Source organism: Culex quinquefasciatus, chromosome 2, assembly GCF_015732765.1.
Source record: "Culex quinquefasciatus strain JHB chromosome 2, VPISU_Cqui_1.0_pri_paternal, whole genome shotgun sequence".
Lineage (NCBI taxonomy): Eukaryota > Metazoa > Arthropoda > Insecta > Diptera > Culicidae > Culex > Culex quinquefasciatus.
In genome coordinates, this window is record NC_051862.1 from 88,986,368 (window position 1) to 89,012,434 (window position 26,067).

Genomic DNA, 26,067 nt, shown 5'->3' on the forward strand with positions numbered 1-26,067 from the left:
AGGCTCGATCTCGAGCCAGATCGACTCGAGGCTCGAGCCAAAATTCTCAGTGGGTTATATTGTTTTTCAGTTGCCTGATCTCCCTTTTCCAGCCAGCCAGCCTTGGCGACCTTCGGAATGTTTAACTTGCCGCAGAGTTGCACCAGCTCTTGGTTCATCCTTCTCCTACATTGTTGACACGTACGTCGCCAAAAATCATCCTGAGCACTCGCTTAAACCTCACGCGCTTGCCCTCCTCGAGCATTGTCCACGTCTTGTGCCCTTCACGATCTCTAACTCGTCCCCGTCTATCGTCACGCTCGGTCCTATGCGAGCCCTAAGGGACTCGGTTCCTCCTGCCAGCAGATACTTCGTCTTCGCCACATTTACCCTCAATCCAACCTTATCCGCTTTTCGCTTCAATTCAGTGTACCTTCCAACCACCTCATCGAACGTTCTGCCGACAGTGTCCATGTCATCAGCCAAGCAGATGAACTGGCTGAACCGATTGATTATCGTGCCCCGCATGTAGAAGCCCGCCCGCCTCATAACACCTTCAAGCCCAACGTTGAAACAGAGGCCGGAGATACCGTCGTCTTGTCGCAGTCCCTATGCGCGTTTCGATCGGGTCGGACATCGCACCCGAAATCTTCACGCTGCACCGTTGATTTCACGATTCTGATCAGCTTCCCGGGAAAGCCGTTCTCGTACATGATCTTTCATAGCTCTTCGCGATTAATCGAGTCGTAAGCGGCTTTGAAATCGATGAATAAGTGGTGCGTCGGGATCTGGTACTCGCGACACTTTTGGAGGGTTTGGCGTAGCAAAAAGATTTGGTCCGTCGTCGATTTTCCCTCAACGAAACCGACTTGGTACGTCCCAACGAAATCCTTTGATCGCTCCGACAGACGACAGAAGATGATCTGAGATAGCACTTTGTAGGCCGCGTTGAGAATAGTAATAGCTCGATAGTTCTCACATTCCAACTTGTCCCCGTTCTTGTAGATCGGGCATATTACTCCCTCTTTCCACTCCTCCGGTAGCTGTTCTGTGTCCCAGACCTTGACTATCAGCCGGTGCAGACAGGTCGCCATCTTGATGAGTTCAGCACCGATACCATCCTTACCCGCTGCTTTGTTGTTCTAAAGCTTCTTGATGAGATCCTTAACTTCCCTCATCGTGGTTGCTGGCTCCGGGCCGTTCAGGTGCTCGTCGAAGTACTGCTTCCACCTCACGCTCGTCCGTCAAGATTCCTCCGTCCTTATCCCGGCGCATTTCGGCCCGCGGCATGAAGCCTTTCTCGGATTGACTGAGTTTCTTGTAGAATTTGCTCGTTTCGTTGGAGCGATTCAGCTGTTCCTTGTTCTGGCACTCCAACTCTTCCAGGCGGCGCTTCTTATCTCGGAAGAAACGGGTTTGCTGTCTTCGCAACTGTTTGTACGACTCTTTGGTCCCACGGGTGTTGTGCAGCAGTCACTTGTGGACGCGCTGCTGTCTTCCGGTCCAAAATCATCTGACATTCCTCGTCGAACCATTCGTTCCGTCGAACTCGGTCCACATACCCGATGGCGCTCGATGCCGCTACGTTGATGGCTGCTTCCATTCAGCTCCAGCAGGCTTCTAGTGTAGGCAAGGTTTCGGGAATCGGTACCGCTTGGCTCTTCAGATCTTGCATACTTCTGGGAGTCTTGTCACGTTTTATTTTTGTTAGAGCAGACTTGTTGCTGCTTAGTCGTTTTTAGTGTCAGAATTGAAATGACGGATGACGTTTGTGATGAGATAACCAGGTTGCTTCGATTGTTACTCTAGGCTGACAAAACACTGACAACTCTGCAGCAAATTCATGTTCCGAGTCGATGTTAGCAGCACGATAGGTTCTGACGTTGATTATGTCCGAGAAGTACCAACCCTCAATCTGCACCCTGATCGACAAGTGGCTTCTGTACCGCAGCCATTCCGGTCCCCTTCCGCGACCTCCCCCCATGCTCCTTCGCCATGTGCTGTTCCAGCTTGCGGCTGTCCTCGAAATCCCCGCCGCAATCGCCGCAGCAGTACGGATGCTTCCGGTGCACCCGCATATGCGTCACCAGGTTGCTCTTCACGCGGAAGCGATGCCCGCAAATGGTGCACTCAAACTTCTTAACGTTCGAGTGAATCAACGCGTGATGCTTGAGGTGCGCCGACTGGGCGAACGTTTTCTGGCACACGTCGCAGGTGTGGACCTTCCGGTTCTCGTGCTTGGTTCGGTAGTGCAGGTTCAGGCCGGACTTTTGCGAGAACGAGTGTCCGCACTCGCAGACGTACTTGCGGTCGCCGCTGTGCGAGTTGGTGTGCTCGTCGAGGTGGCGCTTACGCAGGAATCGCTTGCCGCACTGCGTGCAGAGGAATTTGCGGGATTCCGGGTCGTTCGCTTCGCGACGTTTCTGGTTCTGGTGGACACTTTGGACGTGGCGGAGCATTCCCTGCTTGGCGACGAATCGCGTTGGGCAGAGGTGGCACCGGAAGGGGTGGATTTGGTCTTTGGGGACGGTGTGTTCTTTGGTCATGTGGGATGTGAAGGCGGCCAGGGAGGTCGTTTCCAGGGGGCAAAAGTCGCAGTGCATCACGTATGATCCGGACTCTTCCGGCGGGGGACCTTTGTGGACTTTGAGGTGATCGTACAGTTGAGATCCTTGGGTGAAGCTTTTCGGGCATTCGGGACAGGTGAAGCCTTCCGGAGGTGGCTTGTGGGTCTTCAAGTGTCGCTTCAGGTTACTTGTGTGGGTAAAGGTTTTAGAGCAGATTGGACAGCTGGTTTTGCTGGCGTTGTGGTACAGGACATGCCTCTGAAGAAGTCGCTTGTTTCTGAACGTCTTATTGCACATCGAACAACTCTGAGGTTCTTCTTTCTCTTGCTCAATCTCCAAGTCCTTCTCATCCTGACGATCTTCCTCCTCCTCCGACTCCTCACTATACTCCGAAAACGAAGAAAAGTCAACGTCCTCGTCTACCCCCGGACTGTTCCCCTCCCTAAACGGAGAGTAACTAACCTCATCCCCAACCTCCCCCTCCATCACGCCCCCATCCAACCCACTCAGCAGCGTACTCCCGTCGCACATCAACGTCTCATACTTCTCAATGACCAACTCATCCAAACAGTCCTCAATGTTCCCAGCCGCGGCCAGTTCCGTCGCCCCCGCGTCCTGCAGCTGCTCAATGTGCATGTTAATCTCGTTGTCCCAAGTTGTTATCGGGCCAGCCTCCAGCATGTCCTCCACAACCGCAGCGGCATCAACCGAAGAGAGTCCCTCCTCTTCCAGCGCCGAAGTGGCGCCACATTTGGCAGTGGTCGTTTTGAGCTCCTTCAAGATTTCCTGCTCCGACTGTTTCAACCGGTTCAGCTGCTCCTTGAGTTGGCTGTTCGAGCGGAGGAACTGCCTGCGCGTTTCGTACGCCGTGATTAGTTTTAGCAGGCATGGTTCGCAGACCACATCAGGAAGGCCGTCGGACTGAAGAATCTACCAAACAGAATTCACAGCAATTTTCAAAATAAAAGATTCACAAAAAAATTTTTTTGCTTACGGTCAATCCGGTGCAGGCCAGAATCACCTTCGGCATGTAGTAATCGTTGTAGATCTCGAAGATTGAGGAAAACTTGCCGGAGTTGGTCAGGCAGCAGCGGCACACGCTCTCGAAGCTGATGTATTCCATTTATGGAAAAAAAATTAGCCACCGGAAATGAACTTAAATTTTTGTTCTTTCATCAATTTTTTTCTTTAAAGGATATCACAGATGAAAACAACATTCAAGAACTCTGGGCTAAAAATTACACTCTTGAGAAATTTGCTACAAAATGAGTGTGATTTCAATCATATCGAGTAAAATCTGAGGACAATAAATTATGAGTGCATAAGCGAGTTTCAAACACACACCTAATAAAATTTACATACATTTTGAAAAAAAAAAACATTCAAATGGAGAACCGGATTAGAATGCAGTAACAACATTTCAAAAGGGCGAAACCTGCAATCCTGCCGTTTCGGGAAAATCAACATTCAAAATTTTGCAATTTCGATCAATTCCTATCGAGAAATTAAAAAGAGAGTTGTGAGCCGGTAACATGGAGTGAAACTTTCGCATTTATCATGGTAAACTTCACAACTTGACAGAAAGTTTAACTCCATGTTGCACTTTTAATTTCTCGATTTCCACAAAAAAGCATGAAAACCATCAATTTTGTCAAAACGTAATAGAAAATAACAATAATTTCATCATAGAGAGCAATTTGAAATTAATTATAGTGTTTTTGCTATTAAAAATTGAGAAAAAGAAATTACGCCTTTTTGAAGAGCGTGCCTACATTTTCGCCCCACCGTATTCGCCACCCACCCAACCAAAACAACGGAATCGCCCGTCAGGTTACGCCAAAAAGCAGAAGTAAACACACGATTCGCCCTTTTGTGTTTTTTTTTATTTTTTCTAGTTTTTAAGGAAAAAAAAGTGTTTAAACAGCTATTTTATCATTCTGAAACGTTACATTCAGTGATAATACAGTGATTTTTGCGACCTCAGTGATAAAAAATGGGACTACAAAGCCTCCAGAAGGAGTCCGATTCAGGCCAACAATCGTTGAGTAAGGATCACGGCTATGATACACAGTTAGTAGCAAGTTGGACTGAAAAAAAAAGTAAAAAGAAATATAAGTGATTTTTTATGATTATGATAAAAATATTCTTAAATACTTTCTCTTGCGAAAAATTTGATCCTCACTGGTCCGCTGTTGAAATGGAAAGAAAGTGTTGAGGTTGGTTTCCCTCTTTTCCGAAAGGCTAGAGAAGCTAGCGTGTGGAAACAATCACTTGCAAGAAAATATCAAACCTAATGTTATAAGGTTTTTGTAAGTTAAATATTGTACTATTTGATCCTTAACCCTCTACTGCCCAAATTTTTTTTTCGAAAATTTTTATTTTTCCCGTGTTCAGGAGGTCATTTTGAGCAACTTTTGTTCTACGAAAAACTTTACTTCTCTTGTTTTATGTTTTTCTTGTTTTATTTTTAGTATTTTAATTTGCATTTATCTTGTTTAGTTTCTGTTTGTTTTTGGTAGTATTTGGCCTATTCTACCACCTAATATAATTACATTTTGCCTATCTAATTTTTTCACGTTTTTACAGTCACTTTTTCAATTTTTTGCATGTTTTTCACTTTTTCTACTATAGAATGGCACCATCATCATTTAAATTGCAAAAAAATGCGTAGAGGCATAGTCTGGGACACTACAAAAATTACTGCATACTTCTTTTTACTGAAAATATAGGAAATATTAGTAAAAAACACAGCCAAAGTTGGCCCCTAAAAAAATAACATTTTTAAAAACATTGGCAAAGTCACATAAAACAAGTTAAACTTCCAACCCTGAAATTTTCTAAAATTTTAAGAGTTCTCCTTTCCAATGCTTTTTAAAGATCAAAAATCGGTTGGAAATGGATTTTTGGCGATTTTTTAGATCGAAGCCCGTCTAAAGGCGGGGTTAGGTTGTAGGAGTCTCCTACGTTTGGCGAAGACTCGAAAGGCGAAATCACAAAAGGCGAAAATTCATTAGGCGAAATGTTTCAAAAGGCGAAAATCACATAAGGCGAAAAGCATATTTGGCGAAAAAATACCCAAACAACGTGCCAGGTGGCCGTGTGCACCTCGGCCGCGGCCTCGGTGCACACGGTCACCTGGCGCGTTGTTTGGGTATTTTTTCCCCAAATGTATTTTGTATAAAGCATTTCCTCAAATAGTCCGGTTCTTTCTTAAAATAAGTTTTTACATATTTTTCATTAATGATGTAACAATCTGAATTATTTCTTCTGTGTTAACTAGAAATCCTGACCGTACCCAGTCACGACGTTCTAGCAGAGTTCTTACAGAGCTGGATATTCTTATAGAATTCTAGCAGAAATGTTCTACCATTCTAGCAGGATTCTGACAGAATCAGCTCTGCTAGAATATTTCGTGACTGGGTAGTGGTTTCGACTAGCAGCGTACTAAACTTCCAGAATTGGTGTGTTCGTTGCCCATACCGGAATGATAAAGATTCAGAGTTAAAAATGCATAAACATTACACAATAAAACTACAGATCAACCAAACCACGTAAAAGGACCAAACCGAAGTCTAAATTATTAAGTTCCGATTATAAACATATGAAACACAATAGCTGTCGAACCTTTTAAAAAATACTCTAGATGTGTAAACAAACAATCCATCCAGCTCGTTCGTGGATGGTTCGTGGATGCTATTCATAGGGGAACAGCATCTAACTCCACCGTGCCTCTAACGTTGCCATATCAGCACTTTGACGTTCAATTACAGCTCATTAAAAGCATTTTCAACTTTAATCGGGTTATAAATATCTCAGTAAGAAGTGAGCAATCAAGTTTCTATTAACAGATTTACACAATAAGTTGTTTAAGTCTCGGTTTGAGTAGTAAATCAGCAAACTAGATGGAATTAGGAGCGAGTTCTTAACCTACCAAACATACGAGCATTCCCCCTACTTCATTGTCTGAGAGAAAGGAAGAATCCTAATCAAATAATACTTTTTCGCCATTTGAGCCATTTCGCCTTTTGTGCTATTTCGCCTAACGTGGTGGGTCTACTTTTTCGCCTTTTGAATTTTCGCCTTTCGAGATCTCGCCTATTGAGTTATCGCCTTTTGTGGCAATCCCGGTTGTAGAGGGTTAAGAAGATTCTCACATGCCTTCGATAATGTTGGTATAATGGAAATTGGTCTGTCTGAGATCGTTCGGAGTTGCTGGAAATTTAACTTTGGCTAATGTTCTAACTATAGATAATTTTAAAACCAAAGGAAAAGAACATGTAACAATGATTTTGTTGAAGATTAACGTAACGTAAGGCAGTAATATATTAATGAACATTTTAACAAATTTAAGTGGGATGCCATCATAACCTATTGCATCAGATTTTATTTTTTTATATGGCTTTATGAACTTCATTAAATAATTTTATCATCATCGTCATCATAGGTGAGTTTGCAAGAGCTGCTTGTAGATTTTGTAGATTACTTTTTCACTTTTATAGATTGTATAATAACGTAATTGATTATTTATCATCAAATAATAGTAGTTTATGCAACAAGTTGCAAAAAGAGGATTTTTTCAGCACGAGTCGTACATTTATCCAACGAGGTTCACCGAGTTGGATAAATACGTCGAGTGCTGAAAAAATCAAGTTTTGCAACGAGTTCCATACAACATTTTTTGCAATTCCGAAAAACACCCATTGAGTGAAATTTTAAGTCAAATTTTCTTGTATTTTGTCAATAAATCGTTTAAATCACAAAAATGTTGAAAAGTGTTACTTTTCGAAACAAGTGCTGAAAAGTTCAACTTTTCAGCACCCATTTCAGTGCTGAAAAGTAGAACTTTTCAGCATTTATTTTGAAAAGTGTTGCTATTCGATTCTTTTATTTTTAATACAGGTAAGTGGGCTATTTCGTCGTTCAAGAATGACAGGAAAAGTAAGTAGTTTCACGACGGAATTGCAAAAAAAAAATTTCACATTTGGCCCGCAAACTCATGTTAGCTTCAAATTTGGCCCGCCATTCAATAACTCGAGCCAAACATTTCATTAGGGCACAAAACCAAAACGTAAACATTCGGGATTATTCCACTATTCCATTCATTAGTACACTCCCTACATGCCCTCCAAGAATCAGATTGATAACAAACAATTTCCTATTGAAAAATCAAAAACTCAAAAGGGCCCATAACAATGTTCACTCCGAACCAGAAAAAAAGTTCAATTGTGCCCTTTTCTTTTTCGTTAGTTTTTCGTAGTTGAGGAACTTTCTATGTTATAAATTGAACTTTACATACATTCTTAACACTAATTCACTTCAAAACAACGTTTGGTTTACGTTTCACCAAAGATTTCTGCAGAAAAAAACTTCGTCGAAACACTATATTTAATACGGTCCCGCGGATGCTGTTCAGTACACCTTTGAAGCATTTTTATGTTTCACATGCCTTATTCTCACCATTCGATCACAAAACTTCACCAATTAACATAATGTTCGCTGAATTCCTCATTATTTCTAACTGAACAAAAGGTCCCATAAACATCATTCAAAACAACAATCGGATGACAGCGCTTTAGTGCCCTTTCAATTCTCTTCGAAATTGCATCTAGAAAGGGCCCATTATGAACATCAGTTGGAAAATTAAAAGGGCCTAATAACGAGATTTTTTTAAATTATGAGTTTTATTGCGAAAATCAACGTAAATTAAGAAGCATTTAAGCAGAGTTGAGGATAATGATGTGTTTTATCGTATCATAAGTAAAAACACCATCAGTCAAGCTTCTTTTTTAAATAGGAATTGAAACAAGTTGTGCACTTTTTGCAAGCGATTTTCTCGAATCGCGGTTTTTGGTTTTGTGCCCTAATGAAATGTTTGGCTCGAACTTTGGGCACCCCTGGTGTAGACAATAATCAATATTGAATAACGTGTAGCATAAGCATTTTTTACTGAAAGTCGTAGTAAACTTTAATAAACGTGTACTTGCCCACCTTAATTCTCATCTCGATTCTTACTCTCTTTTCATCAGCGTGTAACCAGTATTGTTGTTTACTTCTGCTCAAAACTCGCCGAAATTCGTTCCAGCAAGCGTTCGCAGTTTTGTATGAAAATCCCTCGATTACTATGAGCCTCTTCGCCATCCAGGACCTGAAGGTCCGCCCGGACATCGTGCACGAGTACCCGGGGCCGGGCGTCACCCCAGGTGCCACCGCCATCGTCATCGACAACGGTTCGTATCACTGCCGGGCAGGTTGGGCCTCGCAGGAGGAGCCACTGCTGTGCTTCAAGAATGTGCTGGCAAAACCGCGCAAGGACCGTAACAAGAAGGACGCCGAGGCGGCGGCGGTGCCGACGGTGCAGATTGGGAACGACATTGTGAACATTGAGGCGGTGCGGTTCCAGCTGCGGACGCAGTTTGATCGGAATGTGGTGACGCATTTGCACGTTCAAGAGCAGATTCTGGACTATTTGTTCGAGCGGATGGGGGTGGACGCGGACGGGAGTGTGCCGCATCCGGTGCTGCTGACGGAGTGCGTTACGAATCCGAACTATAGCCGGATGTTGATGGCGGAGTTGATGTTTGAGTGTTACGGGATTCCGGGGTTGAGTTACGGGGTTGATAGTTTGTTCAGTTACGGGTTGAACAGTGGGGTTGGGAGTGGGTTGGTGGTTTCGTGTGGGTACCATGCGACGCACGTGATTCCGATTTTGAACGGGAGGATGGTGCCGGATAAGGTTAGGCGGATTAACTTGGGTGGATTTAATATGATCAACTTTATGTTCCGGCTGCTGCAGCTCAAGTATCCGGTGCACGTGAACGCCATCACGTTGAGTCGTTCCGAGGCCATGATCCATAGCTATTGCTCGTTTGCTTACGACTACATGGAAGCGCTGAAGGACTGGGCGTTGCTCGAGTATTACGATCAGAATGTGACCAAAATTCAGCTGCCGTACAATCAGACCGTGACGGCACCGGTTCTGACTGCTGAACAACGGGTTGAGAAGCGGAAGGAGCTCTCTCGACGCTTGGTTGAAATAAATTCGAGGAAGCGGGAGGAGAAACACGCCCAGGACAAGGAGATGTTGGCGAGTTTGGAAGCCGCAGATGAAAACCTTGACGATGAGGAGAATCTCAACTTTGTCCTGCAAGAGTTCGAGCTGAAGGGTGTCGACGATATGCGCAAGACCATCGTTACCCTGCGCGATCGCATCGCCAGAACGTCCCAAAAGATGAACGCCGCCCAAACCGTGGTCCAACCAGTCGAGGAAAAACCCGTGCTCCTGCAGCCTCCCCCAAACCTTACAATCGACCAGTGGGTCGTTGAAACCCGCCGCAAACGGGACGAAATCCTCGACAAGAAGCAAACCCGCAAACAGCGCCGCCAAGACCTCGCGAAACGCCGCACGGCCGCCGCCCAGGAACGAATGCGAATCATCTCCCAGCTGGCCAAGAAGGAGAAAGGCAACGACGACTTCGGCATGCGCGACGAAGACTGGGACGTGTACAAATCCATCAGCCGCGACGGCGACAGCGACAGCGAAGCCGAAAACGAAAAGCTGCTCGAGTACGAGGAAGTCCTCAAACAGCACGACGCCACCTACGTCGAACCCTCGTCCGCCCCCGGCTCCAACATTGCCGAATTCCACCAGCTCCACCTCGGCGTGGAGAAAATCCGCGTCCCGGAAGTCCTCTTCCAGCCCAGCATCATCGGCATCCAGGAAGCCGGCCTCGCCGGAACCATCGACTACGTCCTCAAACTCTTCCCCCAGGAACTCCGCCCCGAACTAATCGCAAACATCTGCCTAACAGGCGGTTGCGCCAACATCCCCGGCTTCCGCGACCGACTCCACCGGGAAATGCAAGCCATGCTCCCGTTCCAGTCAACCTTCAACCTTTCCCTCGCGGCGAATCCCACCCTAGACGGGTGGAAGGGTGCGGCCAGGTTCGCAACGACGGAGCAGTTCCGCGAGTCGCTGTTGACGCGGCAAACGTACGACGAGTGCGGTGGGGAGTACTTTAAGGAGCACGTGGCGAGCAACTTTTACTATCCCACGCCGAGCAGCAGTTTGGTGGTGGCGGCGGCGGCGGCAGGGAGTGAGGTGATTAATTGAGGTAAATAAAAGTGTTTTGAGTGTGGAAATTTAGTGGTGTTGATTGAGCTTCGAAACTCCTTTTGAAACTGAAACTTAAACATTTAATTGTATGACCCTATTTTGGACCTACTATGCAAAGCATCATTCGTTCTCGGGAACGGTTTAACTAATTTGGCTCGTTCCAGGATTGATTTGTAGCCTGAAGTATACTATTTAAAATTTAAAATAATTTAACCATTTTAAGAATGTTCAGTAAAACATTTTTTGGATGCAATTTGGGCTTATTGAATGTATTTTAGCCATCGCTGTACCTATTTTGGCCCATATTCTGATTGGTTAAAATTTTGACAACTCAAATTGACAACATAAGGGAAATATACCCATTTTAAGCCTAATAAGCGGACGTGTTTGAATGATGCTGGATAATCTGAAGTGTTCCTTGAAATATACTAAAACCAAGTACACCAACGAGTAGAGCAACTTTTTGTGGACATTTCTGTTTATTTTCACTTTTAATAAAATTTATGCTATTCCTATTACATGCATTTAAAAAAATATATTTCCAAAATGCATTCTAATCAGTTGAGTGCATTGGGCCACGCCCATTTTTCTATTTTCAGCTTAGTTCTTTTTTTCTACCAGCGCTCTTTTGGGTTTGCTTAATGCTGTCAAAATTGATGAAATTTTAAGCGAACACTCACGAAAAGTTGCATGTATTAGGTTTTACAGCGTGACGTCACGAGCGCACACGCACACACATTTTTACTTAGACACACGTGCAGCCGAACTGTCAAATTTCTAACCTAAAAATCGAGTCGGCGTAAAACCTAATAGAGAAAGCTTCCTGTCATCACTGGCTCACTCCACATGCGCTGCTGGTGGTGTTGGTGGCCATTCCTTGTTCTTTATTTGCCTTCGCTTCTCGCTCGGTTTTCTTCAGCCTTCGATTGGAATTAGGTTTCACGCCGTGACGTCATTTGACAGCTCGTGTGCACTGTTTACATGGTCTTCGTCGATTTTCGAGGAATTTTCCCGAACAAAATCGACGACCGCATCGAACTGTGCTAAGTCCATGTAAACAGTGCACTCCGAGGTGCACTCCATTCTAACCTCCAAATCGAGTCGGCGTAAAACCTAATGGGTCGTCGAAATTCAAACGTCAAAAGACTTGGCGCGTTTGTTTTTAGTGGCGCTTGCTAATTATTTACATGTTTCTGGATTATTTTTCAAGTGAGTGACTAAATAATGTGCAAAACAACATGTTGCCGGTAGTTGGAAGCAATTTTATATCTTAAGCGCTTTGAAATCGTTAGTGCAAGTGAAAAGATATTGATGGCGACTTTCGTTAAGCAGTTAACCTCTCATTTTGCGTGTGGATGTGTGTGCCACCAAAATGACGAGAAATGGTCTCGCGAAATAGAAATCATGATCAAAAATGCATTCAATTTGGCCTTTTTGGCCAGTAAATGGCATAAATTTGCGTGCTTACTTGAGGCGGTTCTGTTGCTGGTAAGTTTATAGCCTAAATAGTTTTTTGGAGCTTTATCGAGCATCAAACTCTTCATATGACGAAGATAGGTGTTTGATTAGAAAGGTTATATTTCCCCTAAATTTCTCGAAAAACGGATGAAAAAGTTTGGTGTCAGTGCAAAACAGAAAATTCTACAAGGTGTCGCGGGCCAAATTCGATAAGCAACGATGCCGAAATTGTTTGACCTGATCGAAGTGCTAGGAAAATGGTATCCAGGTTTTTAAGCGAAGATGGCGTGCGAATGGTGAACGCCCGAAATGTCAAAATCGCGCAGTGGTACCAACATTGCGAAAAAAGTGTGCCATGGCATGACCGCCACATTTTTTTTCCAATGTTGGTGCTACTGCGCGATTTTGACATTTCGGACGTTCACCATTCGAACGCCATCTGCGCTTAAAAACCTGGATAGGGAATACAATACGAAGTGGCATTGGAAAAAGTGGCTGAAAAGGCGGAAATAATAAAAAAAAATGTTAACATTTTTGGAAGAGGTAAGCTACAAAACAAATCTGCTTACACTTTCTGTTCTTTGGATTCAGTAAAATCATACTTTAAAAGTCTTTTAACTCAATTTGGAAATAGGTCCAAAATATGGTTATATAACCTATATAAAAATTGCAGATTTTTCAAAGTAAATTCTGCACTTTTTGAAACAGGAGAAGAAAAAACATTAGAGTCATTCCACAAATTCGGAACACTTTTGTGATAATTTGTCAATAGCATGCCAAACTCGATGCCAAATGCAGCTTTTCTCTCGACCTTACTATTTTTAGGACCTATATTTGGACATTTTCTCGCTATTTCACTAGTAAAAGTAGTACTTTTTGAACAAAAACCTTCATTTCAAGACTATTTTATCCCTAGCAGCAAAACACTGCCTCCAAATTGCCTGTTCCATGATTGTGGAATGTTATTGTGCCTCCCACAATTGTGGAACACCTGAATTTAACTGATATTTTCACAAAAAAAAGTTACCAGACCATGGATAAAGCATCACTAAGCTTGAGTTTCATTGGTTCCAGTGTGTGAAGTCATTATTGTGTAAAAAATATGTACTCATGGAGAGATCCAAAGTTTGTTTACATCCGTAAAAAAAAGTGTTCCGAATTTGTGGATTTCAAGGGTCAAAGTTTTTTTTTTTCAAAAAAATGATATAAAAGTTAAAATTTGCAGTTGTTTGATACATCATTCGAAAGATCACAAGAAAAGCTTTCAAATGAAGGTACAGTCATCCCACATATTCGGAACACCCACAAATTCGGAACACTTTTGTGGTAATTTGTCAATAGAATGCAAAATGCATCTTTTCTGTCGACCCTTCTATTTTTAGGAACTATATTTGGACATTCTCTTGCTATTTCACTAGTAAAAGAAGTACTTTTCAAACAAAAACCTGCCTTTCAAGACTATTTTATACAGAGCAGCAAAACACTGCCTCCAAATTGCCTGTTTTATGATTGTGGGATGTTATTGTGTCTCCCACAATTGTGGAACACCTGAATTTAACTGATATTTTCACAAAAAAGTTATCAGACCATTCATAAAACATTACTAAGCATGAGTTTTATTGTTTTCAGAGTGCAAAGTCATTATTTTGTAAAAAATATGTACTCCTGGAGAGAAAAAAAAGTTTGTTTACATCGTAAGAAAAAAGTGTTTCGAATTTGTGGATTTCAAGGGTCAATGTTTTTCTTTGAAAACATGATATAAAATGTAAAAATGTACAGCCGGTCTATACATCAATCGAAAGATCGCAAGAAAAGCTTTCACATGAAGGTAAAAGCAAATCATTATGTTCAATTATCGATTTTATATGATTTGTTGAACATTGGCCGATCGGTAAACTGTTCCGAATATGAGGGATGACTGTAAAAGCAAATCATTAAGTTCAATTATCGATTTGCTATGATTTTTTGAACATTGGCCTCGACATTGGCCGATCTGTAAACTGTTCCGAATATGAGGGATGATTGTAACTATAGAACTGTGTATGTATTTCAAATACAATTTGAGTGGATTATTCTATATTGTCTCAACCAAATTCAATTTATATCGAGAGAACCTCTCTGCGGTTAACTTAACCCAGTAAGCCATATTTTGTGGCAAATTGAGAAATATTGACTTTTTTGAACGCAATTGTGCATTCCACCGACAATTTGCAAGAAACTGCCACTGAGGAATGATACTTGCTATCATTAGCTTCAGTTTGGTGGGCAAGATTAATTCACTATTTCCTTTAAAATAGGAAAAAACCGAATAAACTTTCTCGTGGTAAATTGCTAGTTGCCCATTAGCCCTGGGCCTTGTAAAGTCAAGGGGCATGATTTGATCCTAGTGCATTAGTTAAAATTTGGGTATACATTCTTTTTCATAAGCACTATGGACACCACTTCATGCTACGAGAACTCGCTTTGACGCAGTCCCAGGGCTTAAGCGTTGACCGATACGCTGTCTTCGTGAACTAGGTAGTTCTCCGATAGTGAAAATATCACAATTGCACAAGACACCGCTGCTTCTGTGACTTTTTCACTATCACAATGTGGGATTTAGGTGGGAATTTAGGATAGATAATTGATTTTTTGCTTAGCATTAACATTTAAAATAAATCTGTATGCTTTCCAAATCTATTTGATGATAAATTTTGTTGCAATTGTTAAGTTGGAGTAAAGCTGTCAATAAACTTTGATTGATATTTTGAAACTCGGCCCAGAGGTGCAGAATGGTCCCAGGAACCATGTCCAATCATTGGTTTGGGTGTAGGGTATTAACGGTCTATCTCGTGGTTGCTGAAATAATCATAACTCGACGGCAAAATTTTTGTCCATAATGTTCAAAAGTTGCGATATATTCAGTGTTATTTGAGGATGATGTGATTTTAAATTTACTGAACACATGCCATTCATTGTAGTGAAAATTTATTTAAAATATAAATGCATCAATCGTACAGTACAGTGTATCTTACCATGCAGGAGGGAATGTGTTTCAAAACTTGTCAAAAATATCATTTAAAAGGCACTCATCATCTTCCCTTCAAAACGCCGTCAGCACTTCATCATCGTCATCTTCCTTCCTCGCCGGATATCATAAATTGTGCGTTTCCTCACCGTTCGACGCCGTCGAGTCCGTGACCATGACCTCGCGATTTTCGTACGCCCAGAACTTGTGGAACTCGATGAGAATCGACACGACGGTTTCGCCGTGGCCACTCACGATCAGATCTTTCAGCGTTATCCGGGAGGGGTCTGCCGGTTTGACCATGTCGAAGATTTCGTCCTTGACGTCGGCAAAGTTGACGGGTTCCGCACGATGGGCGGATATTTCGTCCTGGATGCCCTTGAAGAAATAGTTGAGGGTGAACGGAGTGAGATAGCCTTTGTGTTCGACGTCCAGGATGCGGAAGAGATAGTGCAGACTTTGTGGTTCGGAGCGGTTTTCTAGGGCGAGGACAAAGTCCAGGTAGGTTTTGTAGTCCATTTCGCCGTCGTACGTGAGGCACTCGGCGAAGACTCGGTCCAGGAAGATTGGGGTTAGAGTGCCGGAGCCGTACCCGATGAGTTCCTTTTTGCTGAGCATTCCGTTGTGGTCCTTATCCAGGTTGAGATAGTGACCGTAGACGCTGAGGGCGGACGGTGCAGAGAACCAGTTCATTTCCTGGGCGTCTTTTGGGATCTCTTCGTCTCGGAGTTCGAGCAGGTCGTCCAGGAAGGTGCAGGTGAGAATGTCCCGGATTCGAATCCTCCCAGTTCTTAGAGGGTCAAGGAAAAAGAAGAACTTTCTCACCGTCGTACAAACGTAAAAACTGTGGAAGGATTTTTCCAGCCCTTCCAGCTGAGGGAACGTCGGAATCAACTCCAAAATGTACGACTCCAAGTCCGACTCATTCAAATACCCCTGCCCAGTGTAGTCATACAGCGACAACCCGATTCGCGTTTGCTGCAGCCAAACCTTCCTCATTGCGTAATTAAACAACGACATGACGCTGATCTTCCCCGGGTAGCTGCTGGACACGACCAACCGCGCAAAGGTCGACGCCGTCAAGTACCGCTTGAACTTTTCCCCGGCAATCCCGGCCACCTTGCAGTAATTCTCGTAATTTATGTACTGCTCCTCACCCATCAACGGCGGCGAATGGTGACTCTCCAGCAGGCTCCACAGCAGCTTCAACTCGTTGTTGTCCAGCAGCTCCTTGGACCGCTTCTGCAGGAACAACGTCCGCGCTTCCTCCCGCAACTTTTGCGCCAATCCATCGCTGTTCTTCGGCAGCTCAAAGTGAAACTGCGGAATGAATCGGTACGTGTCGGAACTCTTACCGCGCTCGATGACCTGCTTGAGCCGGGCGTTCCCGGCCAATTCCTCCCGGTAGCGCTGGAACAGAATGTCCTCGATTTCGTCGTCCGTCTTGGTTGCGGCGTGCTGAGCGCGGATATCTACGAGGAACAGAAATCCGTAATGTTTCTTCGAATCGCTGCCATCCGTCAACTTACCGCTCTCATTAGATTTTTCCAGGTTGGCTAGCAGTTTCTCACGGAATCCGTTCATTTCGAGGCGCGAAAACCGTTGAGGCTCGCGTAAAAATCCACCGAATTTCGATTTGTTTTGAGAACTGTTTTGAAAACAAACGCGAATCCCGGTGATCAAAACAGAAACAAAAATTAGCTTACACGTTGGGATGAGATGGGTTGCTTTTAAGTGTTAAGTTGCACGTTCGAAACATTTTAGTCTAATTTTTACTCAGACGTTGATTGGCCGTTACACTGAAAAACAAAAAGGTAACTTTTTTATTTTCAAGGAGCTATTAGACTATCGCAAACAAGCAAACAAACTCGCACTTTTTTTGTGTTTGACAGTTTGCCAAACATGCAAACCTGTTTGCGGCAAACTTGCAAACAAAGCCAAATGTATGCAGGCTGACGTTTCTGCAAACAAATGCAAGCAAACAGCCAAACTGTCAAAAAGTTTGTTTGTTCGCGAGTTTGTTTTTTGGTTGTCGTAGTCTAATACTTCCTTCAGCAAACTTAAAATCAGAAAACCTTGCAGAGAACCGTATTGTTGAATTCGAGATTGAATTGACATTATTTAGGTTCGTGGTATGATTTTCTTAAAATAATTCGTTAGCATCAAACTTGCAAAGTCATTTCAAGCCTAATATGCGGTCGTGTTTGAATAATGCTGGATAATCCGGAGTGTTACATGAAATTTACTAAAACCAAGTACATCATCCAGTAGAGCAGCATTTCTGTTTAATTCAAGTTTTACTAAAAGTTATTCTTTTTCCAAGCATTTAAAAAATAATATATAAATCGCATGTTTATCGAGAAAATTGCTTGTTAAATTTTCAATTGGGTACTAAAATTAAGCTTTAATTTGTGATATTATTGTTTAATTTTATGAATGTAATGACCCTTTGTACGACTGCAAAGGATTTTAAAATCAATTTAAAAAATAACTTCTCGGCCCTTCTTAACAAAAAAGGTTCTACTTGACAGCTCATTCCAAGTGGACTACAGTTTATTCATCGAAAAAATGTTGTCTTGTCAATTTATATTTGTGTGTGTATGTGTGTGTGTGTGTGTGTGTGTGTGTGTGTGTGTGTGTGTGTGTGTGTGTGTGTGTGTGTGTGTGTGTGTGTGTGTGTGTGTGTGTGTGTGTGTGTGTGTGTGTGTGTGTGTGTGTGTGGTCCAATCCAATACCCGCTGGCCGGCAGCGAAATTATGGGAAAGTATAATTTGTATCAGACTTGGGTTATGCAAGCTTATCTCAGTCCCGGGTATTAGGTGGTGACAGCCCTCGCACTGCTTCCAATGACCCATTTCAGAATGGCAGAGATCCTAACGGCCCAATTCCGAGGTCATTGGGCATTGTCTGGCCCCACCTAAACATAGAACAAGAACCTGACGGATCCTCGAACTATCTTTAAACTTCCAATCCCATCAGGCAAAACAGGGATCAGCGCGTATATATATACACTATAGTGATAAATAAGTGGCATTTGGGTTAAAACACTGTCTTTTCGGTGCGGATTAAAAGACTAGTTTCACTTTTACCTTTGAACTTTATTCTTCAACTGCTGGATCGGGAAAGAGGAATACAATAGTGTAACATGGGTTTATATAGGGTCTCTACAGGAAGTGCTTAGGTACTAGAAATACAACACACTTGCAATATAATTAGAGATATTCAAGATACAACTACAATGATCTAGACCACCTAAACGAGGGATACTTAACACTTCCCCGCTTAAATTCAAAATTACATTTTGTGAAATCTAAAAACTTCGTATCTCTCTGGTCTTCTTCTGACACGCTTACTCCTACGCAACTTCGCAGGTCGTTCAGGTGTCTTGAGAGGTGAACTCTTCTCTCTCCTTCGCTTGTATCTCTTCTTAGGTGTTACAATTACATTGGGTTCAACTTTTGGGTAAATATAATCATCCTTCTCTACAACTCTTCTCTTCAGTTGGTTCCTGCTAGCCAACTTGGTATTACCTGACACCTCAATGTAGTATGTGTTCTTGCTGTTAACACCCACGATCACGGCTTCCAACCAAGATCTCATCGTCTTGTACTCACAACGGTACCACACAAGATCTCCTACAGCGTAATCGTCGTTTTTCTTGACCCTTGGTTTTTCATTGACACTTTCCCGCTTATCAATGACCTTTTCTTTGACCCGCAGATCAAATCTAACCCTTTTCTTAACCTTTTCTTGCTTCGGCTTCAAATTGCTCTCCAAATCGGTTTTTGGCACAAAAGAAAAGATTTTGCTCGCAGGCGAACACCCTAGCGCCTGGCAGTAACTGTTCCGGTAACTAAACAGGAAAATCTCAACCAGTTCCGGAATCTTACAGCTACCGTACTTCGGATCAGCCATCAGTTTCTTCAAACCGCTCTTGGCTGTCTGGACCCCCCTTTCCGCAAGACCATTACTTTCGGGCGAATACGCCGGACTCTTCTTCAGCTCAATCCTCAACTGTCTCGCGTAGTCCACAAATGCTTGACTGTTAAACGGCGGTCCGTTATCGCTGACGATCAGATCGCTTTTCCCAAAAATACGGAACACAGAGTTCAAAGCGTTAATCAGCGAATCTGTATCGGTTCTACTCATCAATCTCACGTCGATCCACTTCGAGTAGGCGTCAACGACAATCAAAAACGTTTTTCCAACGAAGTGAAAGAAATCCAGATGGATTCTCTCGAACGGTCTACTTGCCTCCGGCCACTTCGAGTAAACCTTTTTCGGCATTCTTCCGGTCTTACTGCAAACCTCACACCGCTGTACGAATTCTTCGATGTCCTTGTCCAACCCCGGCCAGTAAACGTACCGTCGAGCTTCTTGTTTCATCCGGATCACTCCAAGATGACAACCATGCATCAGCTCTAGAACACGTTTTTGGCAAGACCTCGGACAATAACTTTTTCCGAATAAAGTACGCAATCGTTAAACAACGACAGACAACTCTGGTTTGCGAAGTAAAACTTCAGGTCGGCGGGTACGTTACTCGTCCCACCCACTTTGCACCAGCTGGAAAAGCGTACTCAGCAGAGCATCTCTCTGAGTTTCCCGGCCTATGACCTCCAGATCGATCATGGCTGACTCCTCGGTCACGCTCAACAGCTCAGCAATTTCCGAGTCGACCCCGGTGGTACCAGAAACCGGTAGTCTACTCAAGGCGTCCGCATTTGGAATCTTCGACCCCTTGCGATACACGATCCCAAATTCGAAAATCGAAAGCAAATACACGTATTTCTGCAACCGCGCCGCGGCCAACGGCGGCAGACCTCTCTTCTGGTCCAAAATGGCTGCTAACGGCTTGTTGTCGGTGACAACCGTAAACTGCTTACCGTAGATGTACTTGAAGAACTTCGTCAGGGCAAAGACCACGGCAAGAGCTTCTCGATGCAGATTCGGGTAGTTTCGTTCAGCAGCGGACAAAGTGCTCGACGCGTAGAAAACGGGCTTTTCCACGTCACCAACCCTGTGGCACAGAACGGCACCCACGCCATTCAAGCTCGCGTCGCACACGACCACGATCGGTAGCTCAGGGTTGTACAGCTCTAGGAGTCGGTTACTCAACAGGAGCTTCTTGCACTTGTCGAACGCACTTTCACACTCAGCAGACCACTTAAACTGAACGTTCTTCTTCAACAGCGCGTACAGGGGACACAACTTCACGGACAGATTGGGGACAAACTTGAGTAGTAGTTGATCATTCCGAGGAACGATTTCAGCTGGGACACATCTTTCGGCCTTGGTGCATCTACGATCGCTTTGACCTTCTCCTCCGACGGACTGAGACCCTTCTCAGAAACCTGATGCCCAAGATAAGCGATTTTCTTGACCAAGAACTCGCTCTTCTCAAAGTTCACCTTGACCTTGAACTCTTTCAGCCGTCCCAGAACCTCGTGAATTTTGTCCACTAACCCCTCAACGGTCTCATTTCCCAACAAAATGTCGTCTAGATAACACTGGACTCCTTCTACCCCCTTCAAAATGCCCTCAGTCATGATAAACTGGAACGCGGAGGCCGCGTTTGAGATCCCGAAGGGTAGTCTCTGGTAGGCAAAAAGTCCCTTGTGCGTGTTGATCACCAGATACTTCTGGGAATCCTCCGACACTCTAACCTGCATGTACGCCCCTTGCAGATCGATCTTCGCAAAGTACCGGTAACCACTTAGGTTCGCAAAAACATCACTTATGTTAGGCAAAGGATAATGTTCGGTACAGATCGCCTTGTTCACGGTCACTTTGCAGTCCATACAGATCCGTACACTACCGTCTGCTTTCGGCACAACCACGATCGGCGATGCCCACTCACTGTGCTTGACCGGAACCAAAATCTTCTCACGCACTAACCTATCCAGTTCACTGGACACTTTCTCCTTCAGGGCAAACGGAACTTCGTACGGCCGGTAGAAGATCGGCCTGGCGTCCTCTTTCAGAACCACACTAGCTTCAAAAGTCTCGATTGGTTCTTCCAAGTTCTTGGTGAACAAGTCGTGATAGCGTGCGTTGAGGTTAGAAAGCAACGTGGTGCGAGTACTGTCCAACTTAACCTCACTTTGATCGACCTCTGCGACCTCGTTCTCAAAAAATTGCCTCCACTCCGGGTACAGCACATCTAACCAGTCTCGCCCGAGCAACGGATGGAACGTACTTTTCCCATCGATCACGATCAAGGTCATCGTGTACGATCGGCCATCGCACTTCACTCTCACTCGTATTGACCCCGCAATGTTCAACATCGTGCCCGAAATAACCCTTAACCTCACTTCACACTTTTGCAGCTTCAAGCGCGCAAAATTTTCTCGGTAGTCGTTCACACAGATAATAGTATAGGATGCCCCAGAGTCGATCTCGAATTCCAGCCACTTACCGTCTAGTCACAACCTCTTGAACAATGGAACGTTCACCACGTGGTTGACCTCGTCGTCAGAGTCGACCACGCTGTCGTCGTCGCTGCGGTTCACCACGTTCGCCTTGTTGCTCCAGCACGACCGCGCCATGTGGCCCTTCTTTCCGCAAGCGTAGCAACGGAAATCCTTGCGGCCACGTGGTCCTCCTCGCGAGCTGGGTCTGCCTCGCGAACTGCTGCGCTGGCCTCTCTCGGACTGCTCCGGCTTCCGGGACTGCGAACGGTTTCGTCGGTTGACGTTTCCGCCATTGACTCGGTTGGCGTACTGCTGCTTGGCCTTCATCTTCTGCTGGTCCTCCTCGATCTGCTCCAGATTCTTGGCTTTCGTGACGGCTTCGTCGAACCTCGTGTTGTCCGGGCTGTTCATCAGCTCGGCCTGGATTTTGGCGTTCCGTAGACCGGCGATGAATTTGTCGCGCAGGGCTGCGTCGAGGAACTGTTCGAAGACACAGTGCTTCGACAGGGCTTGCAGCTCGACCGCGAAATCCGCGACCTTCTCGTACTCGTGCTGGCTTCGCTTGAAGAACTCCACGGACTGGGCGATCCGGTTCTTCTGGGGACTGAAGTACGACTTCAGCTTGTCGGTAACCTCCTTGTACGTCGACTGCTTGTGGGTTTTCGGGTACAGCAACTGCTGCAGCTTCTTCAGCGCGGGCAGGCCAATAAAATGGACGATCAGCTTCCGTTTGAACTCATCATCCGTGATGCAGTTCAGTTCGAAAAAGTTTTCGGCTCTCTCGAGGTAGTCGTCAAAATCCGCACTGGGAACGAAATTTTCCAGCGTTCCGATCAGCTTCATCGCGTGTTCCGCCGCGCCGGCGTTCTTCTCTTCTTCTTCCGGCTTCGTCATGGCACTGACCTTGAGCACTACGATCACACAGCACGTGGTTTTTGGCGTCCACGGCAAACTTCTCCCTTCCGATCACTCTACTTACTCGACTACTCCACGCGTTACCAGCAACCTCGTTGCTATTTTCCTTCGTCGCCAATGTCTTTTCGGTGCGGATTAAAAGACTAGTTTCACTTTTACCTTTGAACTTTATTCTTCAACTGCTGGATCGGGAAAGAGGAATACAATAGTGTAACATGGGTTTATATAGGGTCTCTACAGGAAGTGCTTAGGTACTAGAAATACAACACACTTGCAATATAATTAGAGATATTCAAGATACAACTACAATGATCTAGACCACCTAAACGAGGGATACTTAACAAACACTTTTTCTTCCTATTTTACCGCGCGAAACAACGACGTAGGCCGAACACGATCGAAGCAGGCCTTGCCTCGCAAAAAGCAACGGCGAGACTCGTCTTGTCAATTTATATTTTTGCATTAAAATGAAAAAAAGTGATCAGAAATGATGGAAAAGGTCCCAGTACCAAAAAGGACCTAATAAATTAAATTAAATTAATTTTACGAGAAATGGTTTTTGATCGTGTTTTTTACCGTTGTATAAAAAAATTACATATGGCTTTAAGACCCTATTGGGTCCTAATATTAAGCTCAATTTGGTAATAAATATTATTATTATTCACAACGATAAAGCTTCTTTTTCGGAGTACAATGACAAACCAAATTTAAAATGGATGTTTAATGCAATTTAATAAATAACTTTGCGGCTCTTCTTGACAGCAAGCATAAAACTTGACAGCTCGTTCCAAGGGGACCATAGTTGATCGTCCCGCCCGTGTGGATCAATCGGAACGCGCACTAGACTCACAATCCAGAGGTTGTCGGTTCGAATCCCGCGGCGGGCGCTCTAAAATTCTTTGTGTAAATATGGGTATTCGGCGCCGTCGCTCCGTGCCATACTTTCATACACTTAGGAGCCCAGGGCGGCGAAGTCCTTGTAGATAAAAAAAAGGAAGACACTAGTGGTTGGTACTAGCAATGGTGGCCGACAGCTATAAAGTCAACTTCGTTTTTATAGTTGATCCATCGTAAAATGTTGTTTTGTCTTTTTTCCATTAAAATAAAAAAAAGTTATCCGAAATGGTTCCTTCCGAAGTGCGTGTACCGCTTAAAATTGGAAAAAGGGTGGAAGTAACCCTCACAAATGGTTTGTTTACCTTGTGTTGACAGATAAAGGGTAGATAGAACGCTTTTTGAAGGGTATTTCTGACTTCGAGTGTAGAGCTTTAGGACCCTATTGCGCAAAATGCACCAAAGTTTGATTTTAATCGAATCTGATGACGTTATTCAATTCAGCTAGTTTCGATAGTTTAAATAGCTCCGCCAAATTTGAAAATGAACAGAAAAAGCCGATTTCGAGTGGTGTGCCGCTTCACATGAAATGACCCACTTGCAATGGCCTAACGTACACTCAAAAAACCTTTCACCACATTGTCGCATGAAAATTCCGGTGGCAGCCAATATTTAATCCAAAACCACGTTTCACATGGGTCATGCAACTGTCACCATGCATTCATGTCAAATCTGTATCATTTTCACGCAGCATACACTCACACAACTATATGTCACGTGAAATTCCTGCCTGAAAATTTGGGGGCGTGGCATGCAGTCAGCTGGTTCTGTGTTTGCATGATAATCTTGCAACACCCGCATGGAAATTGGTATGGAAAAAATCCATACACCTTTTCATGCAATGTTGTGGTGAAAAGTTGTGGATGGTTGCATGAATTTCCTGTCTGCAAATTTCGATTCGCTCGTCGAGGAGCTCATTCATCAGTTTCTTCCCGGCGCTCGACTTGGCATGAAGTGCGAGAAAATAAATTAGAGTTTTGAGATAGGCACAACAAAGAGTACCAGAATTGCTCGCGTACAATTTTCCGAATCGAACGGTAAGTGTTTTTCCCTTTTTTCAAATAAATTCAACACTAAATTGGGCGTTATTTTTATTTTCAGAGAACTAAATTCGACAACGCAAAAGTCATCGAAAGGTGACACCAAGCGATCAGAACGAGTGCCACAAAAAGCCTTCCCCGTCGGCTGTTGCTGCAATGAAAATAACACCATAAGCGACCAAAAGCCTTCAGCCAACACCTCAATATTTCACGCCGCATCAATCGTCGTTGACCCAAAGAAAAGGACGACGGCCAGTTGCAAATCGCCGTCCTCGAGAAGTCGCCTCCTTCGAAAAGTGTTAGTAGGGGGGTTTGGCAAGTGTATTTTGTTGCCAATTAATTGCTTTTGAAGTGTTTTGAGTGATTGAAATTCAAAGTGTGATTTACTGCGTTGTATTACAACTTGAACTTGTTTTGTAAATAAAAAATAAATAAAACTATCCAATGCGTGTTATTTTATAAAAAGAATAAGAAATAATCCAATAAAAGAAAAAAGTACAAAAAATCCGCAGTAAAAATCATGCAATCTCTAAGTGACGATCATGTGAATAATGCATGAAAGGTCATGCACTTATCACGTGAAGTTCATGCTAAATCCACCTGATGCGGTAATGAACAACCATCATGGGAGATTTTGCATCCACCGGGAATTCACGTCAATGTTACCTGATTCCCGGGCAGACGGTAATAACAAAATTCATGTCATTTCAATAACAGATTTTGTTAAAATAACAGAAACTGTTATTGAATATTCTTGCAAATAATTTTTGGAAGAAAAAATAATAACAGTTTCTGTTATTTTAACAAAAAATGTTATTGGGATGGTATTCAATTGGAAATGTGGAATAAGATAATAATAACATAATGAGTTATGTTTTTCCATCAAATTCCATAATAACAGGAATTGTTATTGGTTTGATATTCCACTGGAAATCTGAAATAAGATGATAATAACAGTTTAAGTTATGTTTTTCCATTTCATTGCATAATAACAGGAACTGTTACTGGTATGATATTCCATTGAAAATGAGGAATAAGACGATAATAACAGTTTAAGTTATGTTTTTCATATTGTGACACAATAACATGAACTGTAATGAGTTTGATATTTGTCGGTTCTGCAACTGTTGAACAAGAGAAAATTTCTACTAATGTCCATAACAAGTCAAGCTAAAACCATCAGCTTCCCGAGCAGGAGGTCGAAACAAAACCATAACAGAAAAATAATATTATTTATTTTTTGTATCAAAATTGGAACTGAATCTTTTAATTTGCCAAAATTTAAATTTAAAGGTATTAAAATGTGTAAATCAAAAATATATTTTATAATATTTTTGTTACTGTGGATTTTTTAATATTTAGATTCCCCAGTGCTCTCTTAAGCTAACTAGACGGAAAACCTTCGGAAAAACCAGCAAGCTAAGTACAAGAGAGCACAGAGGCATCGATTTTCCAACTTTTAGTACATATTTGTGACTTATTTATATCCACTAAAAGTATCGCTGTCAAATATCACTCAAAGACCGCTCATGGTAATTTTAAAAACATTTGCTGAAAATGCTGCTTAATAATCGTGGTTTATTGGTAAAAGGAAACGCAAATATGGTAAAATGAAGACTTATTTTATTAGGTCCTAAAAACAAATGTAAACTTTGAGTATATCTCGCTCACACCCTATGTC

General features: G+C 43.3%; 5 protein-coding genes across 5 annotated transcripts; 1 reads left to right on the forward strand and 4 right to left on the reverse strand.

The window, feature by feature from the left end:
- Window positions 1-1,133: 1,133 nt before the first annotated feature.
- LOC6034251 (gastrula zinc finger protein XlCGF26.1) lies at window positions 1,134-3,777 on the reverse strand. The gene is made up of 2 exons (XM_038257970.1): window positions 3,541-3,777; window positions 1,134-3,476 (listed from the first exon to the last, which is right to left on the reverse strand). Exons 1-2 carry the CDS (start codon window positions 3,667-3,669, stop codon window positions 1,890-1,892), a joined length of 1,716 nt encoding a protein of 571 aa, XP_038113898.1. The 5' UTR covers window positions 3,670-3,777; the 3' UTR covers window positions 1,134-1,889.
- A 4,808-nt stretch (window positions 3,778-8,585) lies between these two features.
- LOC6034252 (actin-related protein 5) lies at window positions 8,586-10,679 on the forward strand. The gene has a single exon (XM_001844545.2). It carries the CDS (start codon window positions 8,668-8,670, stop codon window positions 10,654-10,656), a length of 1,989 nt encoding a protein of 662 aa, XP_001844597.2. The 5' UTR covers window positions 8,586-8,667; the 3' UTR covers window positions 10,657-10,679.
- Window positions 10,680-15,067: 4,388 nt separating this feature from the next.
- On the reverse strand, window positions 15,068-16,796 carry LOC6034253 (serine/threonine-protein phosphatase 2A regulatory subunit B'' subunit gamma). The gene is made up of 2 exons (XM_001844546.2): window positions 16,654-16,796; window positions 15,068-16,596 (listed from the first exon to the last, which is right to left on the reverse strand). The coding sequence occupies exons 1-2, from the start codon at window positions 16,706-16,708 to the stop codon at window positions 15,251-15,253; spliced, it is 1,401 nt and encodes a 466-aa protein (XP_001844598.2). The 5' UTR covers window positions 16,709-16,796; the 3' UTR covers window positions 15,068-15,250.
- A 1,426-nt stretch (window positions 16,797-18,222) lies between these two features.
- LOC119766090 (uncharacterized protein K02A2.6-like) lies at window positions 18,223-19,411 on the reverse strand. The gene is made up of 2 exons (XM_038250482.1): window positions 18,655-19,411; window positions 18,223-18,233 (listed from the first exon to the last, which is right to left on the reverse strand). Exons 1-2 carry the CDS (start codon window positions 19,409-19,411, stop codon window positions 18,223-18,225), a joined length of 768 nt encoding a protein of 255 aa, XP_038106410.1.
- Window positions 19,412-21,549: 2,138 nt separating this feature from the next.
- LOC119766091 (paraneoplastic antigen Ma3 homolog) lies at window positions 21,550-22,431 on the reverse strand. Its single transcript, XM_038250483.1, has one exon. It carries the CDS (start codon window positions 22,429-22,431, stop codon window positions 21,550-21,552), a length of 882 nt encoding a protein of 293 aa, XP_038106411.1.
- Window positions 22,432-26,067: the final 3,636 nt, after the last annotated feature.